At 61.5% G+C, this 17,876-nt stretch overlaps 1 protein-coding gene across 2 annotated transcripts; it reads right to left on the bottom strand.

Moving 5' to 3' along the window:
* Positions 1-1,995: 1,995 nt before the first annotated feature.
* On the bottom strand, positions 1,996-17,255 carry SLC9A5 (solute carrier family 9 member A5). Of its 2 annotated transcripts, XM_075433388.1 has the most exons (16): positions 17,066-17,255; positions 10,195-10,497; positions 9,388-9,551; positions 9,007-9,085; positions 8,549-8,726; positions 8,196-8,416; positions 7,816-8,018; positions 7,203-7,292; positions 7,041-7,111; positions 6,201-6,330; positions 5,971-6,059; positions 5,667-5,793; positions 5,367-5,537; positions 4,704-4,773; positions 4,371-4,502; positions 1,996-4,091 (listed from the first exon to the last, which is right to left on the bottom strand). In XM_075433388.1, exons 1-16 carry the CDS (start codon positions 17,226-17,228, stop codon positions 3,625-3,627), a joined length of 2,658 nt encoding a protein of 885 aa, XP_075289503.1. In that variant the 5' UTR covers positions 17,229-17,255; the 3' UTR covers positions 1,996-3,624. The 2 variants fall into 2 exon arrangements, with proteins under 2 accessions (XP_075289503.1, XP_075289504.1); XM_075433389.1 differs by lacking the exons at positions 10,195-10,497; positions 17,066-17,255 and adding an exon at positions 9,838-9,936.
* Between the last annotated feature and the right edge of the window lie 621 nt (positions 17,256-17,876).

Here is a 17,876-nt window from a genome sequence, read left to right as displayed (position 1 = left end):
CCCGGAACAAGACAGATCATAGATATATAGCAGAGAAAACCAGCTTTAGGAAGGCAAGGCAAAGAGGGGAGCTACCTACAAGGGGGCACAGGGAAACCAGAGCCCAGTTCTTCTCAGAGACGCACCTGGGAGGACAAGAGGCAATGGCGACATGGGACATTCTTGCTGGGCATAAGGAGAAAATTATTCTGCGCAAGAGTGGCGCAGCCATGGTGTGGCTCTGGGACAGGGTGACATCTCCATCCTCAGGGACTTGCCGAGCCCAGCTAGATGAGGCTCCGAGTTGCTTGCTGTAGCTTTGCCACCAGCCCTGCATGGAGCCAGGGCTGGACCACAGACCTCCCGAGCCCCTTCCAGCCTAAAATCTACCTGATGCTCCAACGTGCATTGTGCAATGGCGAGCTGGTGATTTGACTCAGGAGATGGCCAACACCAATCCACCGCCCACAGCTTGGCTCTTCCATCCAGCTGATGCCCCCGTCACCAGAGCTGCCTTCCATCCCCTGCTGACTTCACAAGTTCGGGTGCCACGGAGGAACTGGAGGAGATGAGCAATGGAGAAAGTAAATCACTGTGGAAAAAATGTGTGGTTTGATGGCAGGCTCTAAGGAGAAGCCTGTGTGCAAAATGACTAGTCTGCAATAGTCAGGCGGTGCTGGGACAGGGTGGTTGTAATAGCAATCAGAGGGTTGTATGTTCTGGGTTAGTCGGAGAAGCAGCTCCTTTGGTTATGCCTTGCTCTGTCCTGGAGAAGCAGAGGTTTGGGCACATGTGTTTGTGGTTTGGCCCGGTTCTTGCGTTTTTCCACTGAAGCACTTCAGTATTTTTAGGCTGAAAGAGGCGGCTCGGTGCTATGCTGGAAGGCTCGGAGCCATCCTGCGGAGGAAGGACACTGCCTGCTATCTCTCCCTGTAAAGTGAAATATGGAGAGTGGAGTATGAGAATAAATAGTAGGAGCCACCGTCCCTGGCCATAGCACGGCTGAGGTCAAGGGCAGGAAGAGGGGGCTCCAAGCTGCTGGCTGGTGGCCTGGAGAGCCCACACACGCGTGAGCTGCTAGGCTCAGATAACCCTGTGAGACAGCAGCAGCCAGCCCCAGCATTTCCCAAAGGCGAGATGTCTGCTCTTCCTCCTGCAAGGACCTGGATGCTGCAGACACACCACTCCTGGGAAAACAACCTGGCCCGCACAACCTGGTGCGCAGCCAAGGCGATCGTGTCTGCAGGGAATGCTGGCGCTGAGGTCCGGTGCGCACAGCACCTCCGGTCGGTGGGACGCGAGGTGGATGGGAAACGTCAGGAGGAGCAAGAGCTTCCAGAGGTCTCGAGGCTAGGAGCTGTGTAGGGAATCCGTCAGAAAGGACCTGGGGGGGATGGTAGACACCGGGTTGAATACAAACCAAACATCGGTCTTGTGAATCAAGGAAACCGCATTTACTCTCCTTTAGGAGAAGGGGAGCCAGCAGATCGAGGGGAGAGCAGAGCCAGCACACATCAGTGCAGAGAGGTTCCTCTAATCCAGAATACCCTGAAACAGACCCATTTGAGCCACATTTTTGGCAAAGAGATAGGAAGCATGGACACAGGAAGGTCTGGGCTCCCAGCACTGCGGCTGCACAGCAGCCACAACAGCGGGCAGCAAGGGCCTGGCTGCTGCTGGCCTCTTGCCGGCTGCTCCCCACGGCAGGATCTAACGACTGCTGCAGGCAAGCTTCTGTTCGGAAAGAATTTCATGTTTTCCACAAATGTTATCGAAAGTAGGAAATCCAGTTAGCCACGTCGAGTCCGAGAGCGGGGCTGTGGCCTCGGGTGAAGACAGTTGGACTTGATGATCTTAGAGGTCTTTCCCAACCTTAATGATTCTGTGATTCTATGATTCTAAGAGCAGAGAGGCACAGGGACGCGGTGCCTGCCAGGGAGAACTGAACTGGGAGCTGCAGGAACCTGCATGGGCAGAGGTTCCCAGGCAGCACAGAGACCAGACCGCGACGCCTGCTCCAACTCCGATTTATTGAACATTACAAAATACTCTGCATATATTTTCACATTAAAACAATATTCTTGCAAATAAGATATTAAGTCTTGAGTCATTTGTGGTGCCCAATGGCTAGAGAAAACACTGACCCAGCTAGAGATCTAGTATGGCCTGATATCAGAAATCAAAACCAGAATAAGGCATACCAGAAATGCAAAACTATATAAAAACCTTTTAAAAACCTCATGCTCATCCGGTGGGACAGGTACAGAGCAGAACGGCCTTTCCTGAGCCTTGCTAACAGTACCAGGGGGTACCGCCAGCTCACTTGCCCGATGTTGGGCTCACCCACCCAGTGCATCCAAGTGTCCCCTTGCCCCCAGCTGTCTCAGCACGCCCACGTAGCTGGAACAGATAATTAACGACCTGCTTTGGGGCATTAAGGCCCATTCTTCCTTAAGAGGAGCACCCCCAACCCTCCCGCATTGCCGGCGCCCAGCTGCCGTGCTGAGCTTCTGCACGCTGAGCAGTTCTTGGGGGGCCGCTCTTGGTCCTTGGGGGTCACGCCAGGGATAATTCACTGTGTGGGCCATCGCCACTGGGTCCCACCACCCTCTCAGGAGTGACCGGGGGCACCTGGGAGGCGAGTGGTGGGGACAGACCTTTTAAGATGCGCTCAGCTCTGGCCCATCACCCCTGTTCCCGATGTACATTCATACCTGCTGCTCGCTCCACTCCTCGCGCCATGACCAGCCCTCCCAGCTGACAGGCCCCAGGCAACTGGAAGGACTGGGATGTGCACAGGATGAATGCCAGGGAGGCTGTGCAGGGCAGCTGCCTCCCAGCAAAGCCAGAAAGCTGAACACCGCCGCTATTGGGAGCACATCCAGACAACAGGGCGCGAGGCTGGCACAGCAGGTCAGCTGCGAGAGGAGTCCCTGTGCGTACAGGTTCACTAGTCCGGCTCCTGGTGGAGCCGAGCCCCGGGAGCGCTGCTCCCAGTCCTGAGAAGGTCATGGCCTTGCTTCCGCGGTACCTCCATAACCCGGGGAACGCATTGCTGCCATGGCAAGGAGCCGATCTCCGGCTGAGCTCCATGCATGCTGTGAGGAACCAGCACGGCAGCAACCTCGAAGCCAACGGCTCGGTCTCCGGGTGTGGACGGGCTCTCGTGGACCAGCCGCCGCTGACAGCCCTCTCCCCGCAGGTCTCCTACTCACAGCCAGGCTGGAGATCAGCTCCTGCTCCCACACCTGTGGGCAGCCCCGGCCCGTGAGCCGGCACCCCCACGCCGCAGGGCGGCACGGCCACGGTGGGACCAAGCCTGACTGGGATCCCAGCCCTGGGAGGAACATCTCCACCCTCCCAGCGCTGTAAAGATGTGTAGGGACCAGAGAGGAAGAAAGAGGTTTGGGGTCTGCGCCTCCCTGGGTGGACGGGGGCTGGTACCTGCTGTCGCAGCATGAAACCCAATTATCGACCAGTTTTGCATCAGTCGGAGCATGGGCAAAGCCCACCGCGGAGTGCAGCTCCAGGAGGAGCACTGGGTTCTCCTGCCGCTCCCGGAGTTTATGGAGACACAAGGCAAGACAGCAGAGCGGTCAGCAGGTCACAGCCCGCCTGCAGCCCCTTCCCCATCCGTGGTCAGCCTCAGAGGTGGCTGGCTCTGTTGAACATCATCCACCTGGGCTCCGCAGCGGGCAGCACCCTGCCCTGCTCCTCCGTGGCCATCAAAGGCTGCAGCTCCTGCTGCTCAGCGCCGTCCGGGCTGCTGTCGCTCTGCGACCGGCCGCTCTTAGAGATGTGGCTGGGGAACTGGAAGCAGGAGCTCCGCTCCGGCACTGCCGAGCTCGCAGACTGGGGTTGCTCCTCCAGCACAGGGCAGGCGAATCTCCTGTGCTGAGGTCCGCTCTCGATGCCTGGTGGGGAAGCAATGCTTTCCAGGGAGGAGATGCTTTGGTTCCACGCCTTCTGCATATCCACTGGCACGATTTTGGTGGTCTCCGAGGAGACGTAAACAGCCAGATCAGCCTGGTCTCCTTTCCACGGCAGCTCCTTCTCTGCCAAGGTAGGCGATGGTGGGATGATGCAGGGACTGGGGCAGACATCCAGGCTGCCTGGGGGTGCAGAAGGAGGGACAGTAAGAGGGATCTGGCACCGCTCTTGCTCTCTGAACACTGCGGAACCAACCACTACCAAATGGCCAGCTGGCCCAGGGATGCGGGAGCCACCGGGGAGGCTCTGCCGTCCCCCCAGAGCCACAGAGAAGAGCGATTCTCCCATCTGTGCTCTGCTGACTCTGGTTTTGCCCAGGCCAAGGCAGCTTTACTCCTCAGGCGGAGGAAGGAGAAGCTACCCAACAGCAGCTGCCCTGGCATGGGAGCACCGGTGCCTACCAGGAGTCGTCTTTCCTTGCAGGACCTCATCGGTGGCTCGAGCGACGAATACAATCCCTTCATCGTCCTCTCTCTCTGTCTCCGAGCTATCACTCTCCTCCTCCTCTGAGCTGACCATCACCAGGACGGGAGCTGCAGCCAGATGGAAGGAGTTGGCTGGGGGGATACGGCAGCCGGTGGGGGAAGGACAGCACCCATGGGAGAAGGACCCGGAACCCTGGGTGCTGTCATGCCCACCGAGCTGGTGGTGGGCAAGCATGACAGGCTGCTCCATCCCACCCCACCAGGTCCCCCTTGCCAGCACCTGCAAACCTCGCCTGCCACCGGCCTTACCTGCCTCCTGCCAGGGGACATTTCTGGGCATCTTCCCGTTGGGTGCATCACTGCTCAGAGAGATGTTCTTCTGCAAAAGAAGAGGGACCAGCTGGGATCTGCCCCACACAAACCCCTGACCCAAACCCTGGTGGCCCTGCAAGCCAGGGTAACCCCAGGGACACAGATTCCCACCCCGGCTAGACAGCGGCCAGCAGTCAGCGGCTCCTCGTCCTTAGACGTTGCATCTTCACGGCCCTACAATAAACAGCTCTGCTGCAATGCCTTCAAGAGCCTCCAAATGAGACAAGACACCTAAGGCCCAGCTTAAGTCTCAGTGCCACACTTCTGAGCCTGGATCTGCACCGATGTTCAGGCTACCTTATGACCAGAGCTCTTAGAAAGCAAACGTGGGGCTCCTCCTGGGCTTGGGACTGCTTTGCCCAGGGAACAGCCATCCCAGAGCAGCGCCAGCATGGTGGGGACACACGGACATGTGACACCCATGCGCTCACAGGCAGCATACGCAGGACTGAGAGGAGATGAGCTGCTCTCCACAGCGGCTCTGGAGCTGCTGCTGCCCTGCAGCACCTTGCCTACGCCCCGAAGGACCTCACTGTCTGCATCCCGGGGCAGGGCAAATCCCAGAGCTAGGAAAGGAGCAGGCATCTGGGGAGCGCTTGCCTTTTTCCTGCCCTTTTCCTTCAGCCTGGCCTTGCTCTTGGAGGAGCAGACGTTGTGCTTTGTGGACTTGAAGGTCTCCAGCCGCCTCTTCATGTTCTGCCGGAAGATTTCTTTATCTTGGCGCTCTTGTTTATCTGGAGAGATGAAGTGACGGCTGTAGCTGGCCTTGTACTGGCCGAGGGAGAGGCAAAGAGACACAGGGTGAGCAGCTGGCCCCGCGGAGCATCCTCCATCCCTGCTTCTCTTGCGGGTGCTGCTACCCTCGGGGTCAGCCACACACCACGGCCGGGGAGCGCTCACCCGCCGGCGCGGCTTGTAGAGGCTCCCTCGCAGCACGTGGTGCATGGCAGCGTCCTCCTTGTCCCGACGGCTCCGCACCGTGTCGATCACCTGCAGGTCCAGGCACGCGCCGCTCCCGCTCTCCCTCCTGGGCGGGAGATGGAGACGGAGGGACCATGGAGGTGGAGATGGAGACGCTGGGCTCTGCGCCTGCATTCTGCCAGCCCCCCCGCCAGCCCTGGCACAACCCACCCACGAGGAAGTGGGTGGCTGCGGGGGTCCAGCGAGGTCTTGCCCAGGGGTTCGGAGGGATGCTCGTACTCACAGGAGGTTTGTGACTGACGACTCCGACATGGACGTGCGGCTGGGCATGGAGGGCAGCGCCAGCTTGGCGGCCGAGAGCACGTGGCCACCCTGGGAGGTGGAAGGGCAGGGCTGGCAGCGGGGACCCAGCCGGGTGTAGGGGGGGTCCCCCGCTGCCTGGCCAGAGGGGACACGGCTCCGGCCGGGGCCATCCCACCGCCCGGTCCCCACCGTGCGCCCGCTCGTCCCTACCTGGTCAACGAAGCTGATCGCATCGCGGATGTTCAGCTTGTAGTAAACGTCCCAGATCTCGTCCCGCAGCCTGTAGGCAGACTTGCGCATCAGGAGCTGGCTCAGGTACTTCTTGTCAAACTGTTCCCACCTGCCACGAGATGAAGAGACGGGCGGTTTAGCTCCCAGGGGTACCGCGGCCAGGGAACCCCTGCGAGGTTGAGAGCACCCCAAGCGTGGCGAGAGCAGGCTGGGCACGCAGGACCTGGCTGTGCGCCGGGCGGGCAGGAGGGGACAGGACACGCTGACCCTTCGTCCCTGCCCGAGGGCAAGTCGGGGACCTGCAGGTCTGCGGGAGGCGATGGGAGCGGGAGCAGAGCCGGAGCAGCTGTGCTGCTGGAGAGCTTCCCCGCCAGGAAACCAGCTTTTCGCAGCCTTTTCCTGTCGCCGTGCTGCAGATAAACACTGCCCAGGCTTTAGCGAGGTTGTTCCCTCCTCAGTGCCCAGTACAGCTCCATCCGTGGGGAGCCACGGGGCCGCTGTCATCACCACGGCCGCCCCACAGCCCCCCAGCAGCTCTGGCACGGGCAAGCAATGCCAGCTCCCGGCGCATCCCCAGCCTCGCCTGCCCGACCTCTCTCCATGATGCTTTCGGGAGCTTGGTCTGCTGCAGAAGGGCAGCCGGACAATCCACGTCCAGACGGACTGATGGACAGACATACAGCCTTCCTGGTCCTGCTGCCCTGCCCACAGTGGGGGTGTCCTCTAGTGGGGACCTGGCAATGTCCCCAGGGCTGGCACGAGCCCCCCAGCCACCTGATGGCCAGCAGAGGATAGGAGGATCCTGGCGAAGACACTCACTTGTCCCGCCAGTAATGGTAGCCATGGTGCCCCACGATGTCCTCCACTGCTGCCAGGATGTGGTCAAAGGCCTTGAGCGAGGAGAAGAGGGTGAGAGCGGTGGCGAGGCTGCGGGTGCCCCGCGGGTGCCGAGGCCATGCAGCCTCCAGCGCCGGCACCTACATGCTCATGCAGCTCCTCGTTCAGCGTGGGCTTGTGGTGGTCGCTGCGCTTCACCTTCAGCCACGTCACCAGGGGTTTGATGGTGAGGCCCTGGAATGGCAGGAGAAGGCAAGGGAAAGACTGGGAGGGTGAGAGGGTGCATGGCTGGGGCACGGGGAGCAGAAGTAGCATGAAGTGACTGGGGACAGCAGCCATGCCAGCCGCACGCGTCGCTACCAACCCAACCCCCTGCGCACAGGACCTGGGCGACAGTCCGGTGTCCCAGCAGGCAGCGACCACCTCGAACCCCCCCAGTCCCCCTTCTCTGAGGCTCAGCATCCCTTCCCAGCATGCAGGAACTCCAGGGCCATGGGCCACCAGCAGCTTTGAAGGAGAACAGCCCGGCCAGGCACACACCATTGCTGCTCTTGGAGCGAGTCCCAGAACAAGAGGCCAACGGGGAAACAAAACAGGGCACGGCCCTGCCATTGCGACAGCTGCCGCAGCAGTCCTGCGCACCAGCTTGGTGATGGATGGGGTGCCAGGAGGTGGCCTGAAGAGAGGGACTTGCCCCAGGCACATGTCCTGGTCCCCCGGTGAGCTCTGGGCAAGAGGACATGGTGCCCATCCTCACCTGCACAATGACAGTGAAGAACACCACCACGATGGTCGTCGCCACAAAGTAGTCCTTAGCTTTCACCTTCGCCCTGTCCAGCAGAATGACCAGGGCGAAGGCCACGGCTCCGCGGAGGCCGCCGTATGACATGACCACCTGGTCGATCCTGTCCAGGGGGATAAGGCGGAAGCGGTTGAGCACACAGGTCTGGAGGACAACGCCTAGGGAAGAAGGAGAAGGAAAGCCTAGGATGCCGGCGGAGCCTTGCCTGCTCCTGGAGACGGGGCAAAGTCCAGGCCAGGAGCCATGGCCGGTCCCATGCCCCCAGCCTTTCTTGGGGGATACCACTTTTTGGGGATGAAAAGGGCTGGGACAGAAGCACAGTGGGGCAGACTGACCCACAGCTCTGAAGAGCAGGATAAAGAACAGGGTGCCCAGCACCAGCGCAGTGTCCCATGCCCACTTGGAGGTGTCCACAGCCGAGATGCCCAAAAACATGAAGATGATGGTCTCTGAGCTGCTGGCCAGTGTCTTCATGGTGTACTTGACCGTGGTGCGGGATTTCTGGGAGATGTTGGCTTCCACGTACTTCTTGCAGCAGATCCCGCAGAAGGTGACTCTGCAGAGGGGCAGAAGGAGCCGGCATGACCCTACGGCGGGACAAGGAGTGGGTCTGCTCACCGCCTCTTGCTGCTCAGTGCTGCACCCCCAATATCCTGCCCCCCATCCCCGGGAACACGCGGGTACTCACGCCAGGATGGAGGAGAGCGAGACCATCTCTGCAGCAAGGTACGCGACGTAGGCCAGGAGGAAAACGAAGAGTGGCTCAATGATGCGCACGCGCTTGGTGAACCGCGTGATCAGGGCCAGGAGAAAGGCGAAGAGCAGCCCCACGGCCGTGCCCCCCAGGCTCACCAGGAAGAAGGAGGCTGGTGTGGGGCGAGGAGAAGACTCATTTGCACCATAAGCAGGCAACCCCCAGCTCCTGTGCCCCACGGCCATGCCACGCCGGGCTGGCCAAGCCCCACATTCCCACCTGGTTCCCCACCAAAAGCATCCCATGATGATGGCCAACATCTGGCCACTGGGATGGAGATGAGAGAGCCGTGGTGCTCAGTGCCCACTCCACAGTACAACAGCACCCATGCTTGCCCCCCACACTTCCACCCCGGAGCAAGAGTTGGAGGGGCTGGTGGGGCACATACTCACCTACCCCCTTCACGTAGTCCGTGGCATGGATGTGCGCCGGGCCCAGCTCCACAAAAGAGTTGAAGACCTTGTAGAGCACCTGTAGGCAAGGCAAATCCCTTGGGGAAGGCAGGGTATTGCCCTGCCTTGAAAGAGGCAGCACCCGTGGGCAGGATGGACCCTACGGAAGTGGCATCGCCTGCCCCAAACCTGCCAGGCAACACAGATCACCTCGGCAGGCAAAGTCCCCCAGGGCCAGGAGAGAGGAGAGACCCAAAGAGCATGGCACGGGTCTGCCCCCAGCTTGGGGATGTCACCTGCATCCTCTGCCCGTCCCCAGAGGACTCCAGCACCCTGGCCCCTGTCGGGCTCTTCGTCAGGGTCCCCCAAGCTCCAACTCACCACGGTGACAGCATCGTTCAGGAGAGACTCGCCAAACACGATGATGAAGAGGGTCTCATTTACATGGACCTCTTCGAAGACGGCCAGCACTGCCACGGGGTCCACGGCTGAGATGAGGCTGCCGAAGAGCAGGAAATCCATCAGCCCAGCTTCAACACCTGGATCTGCTGGGACAGAAGGACAGGGCTCACGCAGACCGTCTGCCCCGGAGCCCCCCTCACCAGGCTGAAACAAGCCTGTCCCTCATCCTCTCCCGGTGACTTGGCCGCAGCATCCCAACTTGGAGTGCAGTGGCCCGAGCCCGGGCGTGCTCCCAGACCTTGCGGTGCCCCAGGTGAAGCGGGGCTCAGCACACCCTTGCTGTCACATGAGAGAAGCAGGGCTCAGATTTCCCCCCTGGCACCCAGCCCCTCTGGCAGACAGGTACCGGAGGAGGCTCAGCAGCCCCACCTCAGGTCCGGGCGTCGAGCCGTTCCTCGGGGCTCAGGAGAGCTCAGAACACAGCCCAGGGCCAGCGGCTCCGACTGAGGACAGCGAACACGGCAGCGAGCCAGCAAAGCTAGCCAAGGTCGGGGACAAAAATAGCAAAGACATGAGTCAGCCCAGTGCCGAGCAGGGCCCGTTTGTCCTGCACGCTTGACGGTCCTGCCAGAGCACCGTTCCCAGGACGCCAGGACCCCACTCCTGCAATAATTCCTGGGAATGCACGGCAGAGCCGGGCAGTGGGCTCTGAACGTTCGGGTGCTTTGCACCCTCCGACCTGCTTTTGGGGGATGTGGTCCAAGCTGGGCAGCCCTGCGCACCCACCCATCAGCCCGGCCCGGTGCAGCCCCCAGAGCGCAGTGCCCGTGGCGAAGGAGTTCCAGAGCGTGCCCACCACCGCGTAGGTCAGGATGGCACCGATGTTGTCAAAGAACAGCCGGCTGGGCATGAAGTAGCCCGAGTCTAGGACGATGGGCGGCAGGAGGAAGAGGAAGAACATGTTGGGCTCCAGCTGGTACTCAGCTTTCTTCGCCACGGCCAACACGATGCCCCCCAGGCCCAGCCCCAGGAGGATGAGGAGGCAGCTCTCCGGGACGATGGACGTCACCTTCCTTGACAGGTGGAAAACTGGAAGGAAAGGAAGAACGTGAGCGTCAGCCATGTGGACACGCGGACAGAGCATCCCAGATTCACAAGCCCCACGGAAGGGTTGGCCGGTACATGATGGACCCCGGGGTGGACAAGGGGTGGCCATGTGCATGCAGAAGACCTTCCCGCTAGCTCCCAGGTCATGATTTCAGGTCCCCGGCTCTTTGGGATCTCTCTCTCCTCCTCAGCCACCATCTAATAAGCCAAGCAGCTGGGCATTTTGCTTTTCTTGGCCTCTGGTATCTGCACGTAAAGGATAAAAGCAGCCCGTGAGCACGTTCACAGTGTCACAAGCAACGCTGGCTGCGGCTCGAGCAAAAGCATCCCGGTTCACCGGGACACGCTACCCAACTCAGAGACGAGGATGCTCAGCCCCAGCGCCGGGCTGACCTTGTTTGCAGCCGTCTGAGCAAGCAGATGGAGCAGCACGCAGACCGCTGCAGCACAGGCAAGTGGGCTGGTCTCCGTGCCAGAACATGACCTTCTCCAGCACCGGCGAACCCACCTGCATGCAAAACACAGGCGCCCAGGAGCTACAGATTTAGAGAAGCTTTAATCAATCAGCTTCTTCCACCACCAAGGTCTGGACCAAATCTTAAACCGCCCGTGGAACAGGATACATTTTTTAAAGCAAGCAGAGCATGCCCTGGTGTCCATCCACCAGCAACGTGGCAGCGAGCCTGCAGCTCAGGCGCGAGCCAGCAGGACGTCACGCCAGCCAGCGCAGGAGACCCGCTCCTCCAGGCAGCCCTGTCCCCGAGGCCAGGGCATCCTGTGCCATCCCACTCACAGCTTCCAGGAGGTCGTGGTGGTGCAGCCCCGCCCCCATCCCTGGCAATCCCAGAACCAGCCAGCGTTGTGTTCTTCCGTAGGCTGCAAGAAGAGCCAGCTGGTGTGCTCCAAGAGCAGTGAATCAGGACGACTTGGCCCTTTCCCCGCTCTTTATACGAGAGCAGTGAGTTGGGGCGATCGGGCGCTCCCTGACCACCCCTGAATCTCCCGCTGCCTGGAGTCGCACCCGCCTGGTACACAGTCTGGGTAGTACTGGAATTGTGTAGTTTCTGTCTAAATATCGGGATTGCATCACGTTGTGACCATGACAGAAAATCATCGATGCCTAAGGTCAACCATCTCGAGACCCTACAAGCAGCGGTGCCAAGGGAGACCCTCTGAGATCTCCTGGTCCACAGCGGGCTGCGCCCAGTGACTCCCTCGGAGCGGGATGCGCCGCCGAGCATCTCGCGGATGATTTGGGCTGATCGCCTCGAGACTCAGCCTTCACCCGTTGAGAAACCGTTGGCTTTGAAGTGAGTATTTTGCTGAACTCGAGGGGAATTTTTACGATGGCCTCTGCGTGTGCGTGCGAATCGATTCAAAACATAATATTCTATTACTGTGATTGTAAGAGCAAATTCTTTTTACTCACTCAGTAAATCACAGAATCACAGAATCACAGAATAGTAGGGGTTGGAAGGGACCTCTGTGGGTCATCTAGTCCAACCCCCCTGCCGAAGCAGGGTCACCTACAGTAGGCTGCACAGGATCTTGTCCAGGCGGGTCTTGAATATCTCCAGAGAAGGAGACTCCACAACCTCCCTGGGCAGCCTGTTCCAGGGCTCCGTCACCCTCAGAGGGAAGAAGTTCTTCCTCCTGTTCAGACGGAACTTCCTGTACCTCAGTTTGTGCCCATTGCCCCTTGTCCTGTCACTGGGCACCACTGAAAAGAGCTTGGCCCCATCCTCCTGACACCCACCCTTCAGATATTTGTAGGCATTTATAAGGTCCCCTCGCAGCCTTCTCTTCTTCAGGCTGAACAAGCCCAGTTCCCTCAACCTCTCCTCGTAGGGGAGATGCTCCAGTCCCCTCACCATCCTTGTAGCCCTCCGCTGGACTCTCTCCAGTAGCTCTTCATCTTTCTTGAACTGGGGAGCCCAGAACTGGACACAGTACTCCAGATGAGGCCTCACCAGGGCAGTGTAGAGGGGAAGGAGAACCTCCCTCGTCCTGCTGGCCACACTCTTCTTGATGCACCCCAGGATCCCATTGGCTTTCTTGGCAGCCAATGCTAAGTTAAACCATGACTGATAGCTGCAAAATTCCTCTGATTCTCTTTCTCTCTTTAAACGGTGAGCACAGCCCGAGCTGCTGCTGAGCGTATTCCTTAGACATGAACCGGTGTGGTCTGAAGCCGGCTCTGGATCCAGCCGCACCCAGGCTCCCCTCCGAGAAGGAGTTCAGAAAGCGAGGGGCTCCAGTCCGAACCTGGGGACGCGGCGGGAGGGTCTCCCTACCCCCTTACACTTTTCTTCCACTCTGTATAAATCATTTTCTACTCCAACCCCCCTTTGATTTTGTATTCCATTCGTTTAAGAAGTAATAGAGTGAACCTCGCCAACGAACTCTGTAAAATCACATTTTCAGTAAAATCTTTTCTTGCAAAACCTTTGAGTGATCCTTTAAGCGACCTCAACCACTCATTCACGACAAAGGACAACCCCCCATCCCCGTGTATTTCTCCTCCCTAGTGCAGGGTGCTGTATTTTTGCTACCTGCAAAGGCCAGTGCTCGGGGAAAGGCTGTCGAGGGTCCCAGCGGTTTTGCCCCTGCGTCGTTGAGTTCTGCCATCGCTTGTGCATCCAGCCCAGCTCTGCAGCACAACTTGGCCATCAGATGAAGAAATCTCCTGGGGAGTGGGTTCCTCCAGGCGCTTCCAGAGCCACCTCTGTTCTTGAGCACCCAGCAGGTACAAGAGACATCAGAGCAGCTTCTGAGCCATCACTCTGCTGCAAGCCCAGCCCTGCTGCCAACCCAAACCCCAGTCCCTAAAGCCCTTTAGCTGAATTAAAGGTGCCCATCGCTTGTGCCGGGTCATCCCACCAGAAAGCAAGCTGTGCTGTGGTCACACATCAGCCCTAGGTCACTTGGCTTCTTCTCTCCCTAGGAACCCCCATGGACAGACCATCAGGTCCTGTCTCCAGTGGCGTAGACCTGGAGAGGAGCCCAGGAACAGGCAGTGCTTCATAAGCAAGTTTCCATGTCTCTATGCCCTTGCCATTCTTCTCAGAACCTGTCCCAGTCCTGCTCTGTCCTTTCTGAGATGGGTCCCAGTGTCCCTGAAACGCGGACAGCCTGGACGCTCAGCTCCTGGGCTCCCGATGTTCTTCCTTTCTCCTTTCCTAACGCCTCTTAGCTGATTTGTTTTCCTTCGCTGCAGCCGAGCACTGAATTAGAGGGCGTAACTCAATGTCAAAGATCTTGTTCCTAAACTAAGACAACACCTCTGAGCCCACCACCGAACACGCAGGCTAAGGGCTGCTCTTCCTGTCGTTGAGACCTTCACAGCGACCTGCGCTGCTCCTTGGCACGGTAAGCCCTGTCCGTGCCGTCCCGACGAGCCCCAGCCCCGCTCCCCTGCCGTAACAGCCCAGGAACCCTGTCGCAGCCGGCAACGGCAGAGCGGCCAGCACCAGGGTGTCACGATCCGCAGCTCCATCACTGACTGCCTCCACAGGGAAAGAGCCGCAGACCACCCGGGGCCAAGCCTCCGCCATAGCTCTGCAGCCAAGCGCCCCGGCCGCAGAGCCCGGGGCACCCACCCTCGCCCCCAGCCGCCTCCGCTCGCCGCGATTTCAGCCGCGGAGCCGGTGGCAACACGGTCGCTGCGGCTCTCCAGGCAAACCCACAGCCCGGAGCTGAGCTCCAGCCCGGCCAAATTCCTGCTCAGCGACCGCACAAGCCACGGCAGAGCCCCGTTCACCCCACGTGAGCCCGGTGAAGGCAGCGCCGGTGGGCGAACGGCGCTCGCTCAGTGCCTGCGGCAGGCTGCGAAACTGCTTCCCGCCCACGGGAACAAAGTGCCGAAGTTTTCAAGAAGGGAACGAGGCGTCCATGCCCTTTCTGCACGCTTGGGAGCACTGCCAGGATCCCCGCTCCAGCAACCCATCTGCACTCCCCGTCTTGTACACCTATGCCCTGGCTGGCTGGAGAGACCCAGGAGAGCCCGCAGAGATGCAGTGGGGACACGGGGACACGGCTGTCATCGGTCGTTCCTTTCCCAGAGCCAAAAACTTGGGCAAAGAAGGGAGCAGCGTTGATGGGAAAGACCCTGCTTCTCCAAAAATCCACCTATGCCCTGGCTGGAGAGACCCAGGAGAGCCCACAGAGATGCTATGAGGACACAGGGACATGGGGACACGGCTGTCGTCGGTCGTTCCTTCCCCAGAGCCAAAAACTTGGGCAAAGAAGGAGCAGTGTTGATGGGGAAGACCCTCCTTGTCCAAAAATCCCCTGGCTGAGGGGGGATGCTGCCAGCCTCCCGAGCACACGAGCTCCGTGGGGAGCAGCCAGCGGGGCTGGGCGGAACGAGCTCTAATTTTACACGCGCCAGTCGAGGATTTCAGCATTAAGGGTTCCCACAGCAACGGTAACTTAGGCACACGTGAATCAAGTTCAGAGCCATAATCCACGCTCAGGCATCCGTAATACAGGATTTGCCACCAGGAGGACGACCCAGGGCCAAACCCAGCACCTCCAGTGCTCGGGACATGGCGAAACACCCAAACCAAGAAGCAAGCAGCCGGGGACAGAGGTGACGGCGCGAGGAGAGAGGGTTGCGACCCACAGCGACGCTGCTGCAGGGTGGGAAAACACCCGTCTGCAGGCAAACCCCTGCCCACAGGGCAGCCACGGGTGAGGGGCGGGTTGGGGGCAACGCTCCCCACTTCCCTCTGCCCTGCGTCCCGTTCAAGCAGCTCAGTGCTCAGAACAGGCAGCAAAGCCCGGATGATGCCTCGCCATGCAGGAAGGCAACACCCAAGCCAGCTTTTTCCCCCCGCCCCGGGTGCTTGCTGGCTCAGGGCACCCCAGCATCGTGACCGCCTGCAAGAACAGAGCCCGCAGTGTCATTTCCCCATCACCCAGGCGTGGGGCCGCTTCCTTCCCCCGCAGTCACAGGGCTTTGAGCTGGCAGCCCGGCGTTGCGACCGCAACCGCTCCTCCGCGCCAGCCTACGCCTGGCGCCCGCGGCCCCCTCCGCTCCCCAACGTCCTCCGCCCCCAGCTCCATCTCCTCGGTGGGCTCCCCTGGGTGTGCGGGGGTGCGTGCCACCTCCGGGGACCCCCCAGTCCCCCTTGCCAGGGTGCTGGGCTGTCGCTTCTTGCTCCGGGCTGCGAGTGCCCATCGGATGAGCTTGAGCCAGGCAGCCCGGAGATACCCACCAGCGTCTCCCAGATGGAGAGGGAGGGCGGCCATCACCTCGCCTCAGGCCTGGAGGAGGGCGGTGGGGCTGGGGGCTCGGGGATGCGCTGCCAGGGCGAAGGGGAGCATGTCAAGGGAGAGCTCAGGGGAAACGTTTGAGAGGGCGAAATCAGAGGCGGGGAAAGGAATCGTCTCTCTGATCTTCTGCAGGTAGGGGAGACGCGCTCGGCAGCCGGAGGTGGCACAGCGGCAGGCAGAGGGGCTGCGGTTTTAAGCTCACGACGCCCTTCGAGGCATTCCTCGCGATGCTTCAGGTCTCTCTTGCGACAAGGCGAGGAAGGAGAGGAGCGTGAGGTCGGTGGCAGCGGTTTCGGTGACGCGCAGGGCAGGCGGAGGCCAGCTGGCGGTCACAGCTGTAGCTGTCCCCGGTGTACCAGGACTCCGAGACTCCCGCCCGCCTAACTCCAAACCCGCGGTTCCCGAGCTGGCTCCCAACTAAGAGGGTGCTCCCGCCCCCATCGCAGCAGCGGTGCCCGCATCGGGGCCCCCCGAGGAGGATACCTGCCTCAAGGTCACGGTCTTGTCCCCTGGGCCCAGCACAGCAGGCAGGGGCACAGCGGGGGACCAGCACTCTGGGGACCCTGTTCAGCACCCCAGGGTGCTGCAGGAGGGGTGGGGGAGCTGCAGCAGCTCACGCTTATCCTCCTTGCACCTTCCCACGCAGTCCCCTGCGGCGGAGCCTCCCCCCAGCCGCCTGGTCCTGTGCTGGGGACCACAGAATCACAGAATCACAGCATGGTGGGGGTTGGCAGGGACCTCTGTGGGGCATCCAGTTCAACCCCCCTGCCGAAGCAGGATCTCCACGAGAGCCCAAGGCCGCGCAGATCCAGAGTGACCCATTGGAGGGGACCCCAGGCACAGACCCATCCCCCCAGGCTGCCAGGGACGCATCTCACCCAACATCGGCACCACTGAGCCCTTCCCCGGGGTTGGGGGGATCAAACAGCTTCCAGCCCAGCCAGCGTGGCGTGGGACATCCTCGCTGGACATCTCTGCTCATCTCCTCCTCCGTTGCCCACCCGTCCATCCCTCGCGGGGAAAACGGGCCCGGGGTCCCGGGGGCTGTGCTGTCCCCCTCCTCACCCCTCACCGTCCCAGGGAAGGGGACGGGGGTGGTGGATGGTGACCAAGCCATCTGTCCCCACCACCTGCACCCCGGCGGGCGGTGCCACCCCTCGCCCCCCGCGCCCACCGGGGATGCCGCATCCCACCCCGCTCGCCCCGGGGGTGGGCACTGGGGGTCCTAGAGCCCCGGGGGACCGGGGATGGAGGGAGGAGGGGGGACACTCACCGATCTTGGCCAAGCTGGCCACCAGGATCCAGGCGGCCACCAAGCAGGGCACCTGCACCTCCCGCCACTGCCACCGCAGCAGCTCGGCGCCCGCCGGGGCGGCGGGGCCGGGGGGGGCCTCCGGGGGCTGCATGGAGCCGGGGGAGGCCTCCGGGGGCTGCATGGCCCCGCTGCTCCCTGCCGCTCCCCGCCGCGCTCCCGGCCCCCGCCCGCGTCACGCGCACGTGGGGCCGCCCCGAGCCCCCCCCCTTCCCCCTCCCCACGCCACGAGCTCCGCCCGCCGCTCCCCGCCCCCCTCCGGTACCGCCCCGCCCCCCCCGGTACTGCCCCCGGGCCCGGCATCGCCCCGCTCACCCCGAGCATCCTCTCCCAGCCAGCCCACCCGCACATTCCCGGTGCCCCCTGCCCCACACCAGTCCCCCTGCCCCTGTCCCAGTGCCCCCCTGCAACTGCCCCAGTGCCCCCTGCCCCACGCCAGTCGCCCAGCACCTGCCCCATGCCCCCTGCATCACCCCGGTCCCCCCTGCCCTCCCTTGGTGCCCCTGCTCTGCCCAAGTCCCCTCACCCCACCTCAGTCCTCCTGCCCCCACCAGATTCCCAGTGCCCCCACCCCACCCAATCCCCCTCCCAGCCAAGACCCTGCCCCAGCTGCTGCCTGAGCACCGGAGAGGGTCCCCATCGTTCCCTGGTCCCCCTCACCTCCTCAGTCCCTCTCAGCCACCCCTAAAAGCTCCCGCTTGACCCTGGGCCACCCCCCCCCTGCTCCGGGAGGCTGCTTGCGTCCGTCTGTACCTGCTGTCCCTGGAGCCAG

Source organism: Opisthocomus hoazin, chromosome 12 (assembly GCF_030867145.1).
Source record: "Opisthocomus hoazin isolate bOpiHoa1 chromosome 12, bOpiHoa1.hap1, whole genome shotgun sequence".
Lineage (NCBI taxonomy): Eukaryota > Metazoa > Chordata > Aves > Opisthocomiformes > Opisthocomidae > Opisthocomus > Opisthocomus hoazin.
Note: the sequence above shows the minus strand (reverse complement) of the source record. Positions and strands in the feature narration are given on the sequence as shown.

What these genes read in the sequence shown, in the direction of transcription:
- SLC9A5 (XM_075433388.1), bottom strand. Translation starts at nt 17,228, where the DNA reads ATGCAGCCCCCGGAGGCCTCCCCCGGCTCCATGCAGCCCCCGGAGGCC. An exon ending in TCTTCACTGTCATTGTGCAG is followed by an intron (nt 7,293 to 7,815) that starts GTGAGGATGGGC and finishes CTGCCATTCCAG; the next exon opens with GGCCTCACCATCAAACCCCT. An exon ending in GCAAGGAAAGACGACTCCTG is followed by an intron (nt 4,092 to 4,370) that starts GTAGGCACCGGT and finishes CTGCACCCCCAG; the next exon opens with GCAGCCTGGATGTCTGCCCC.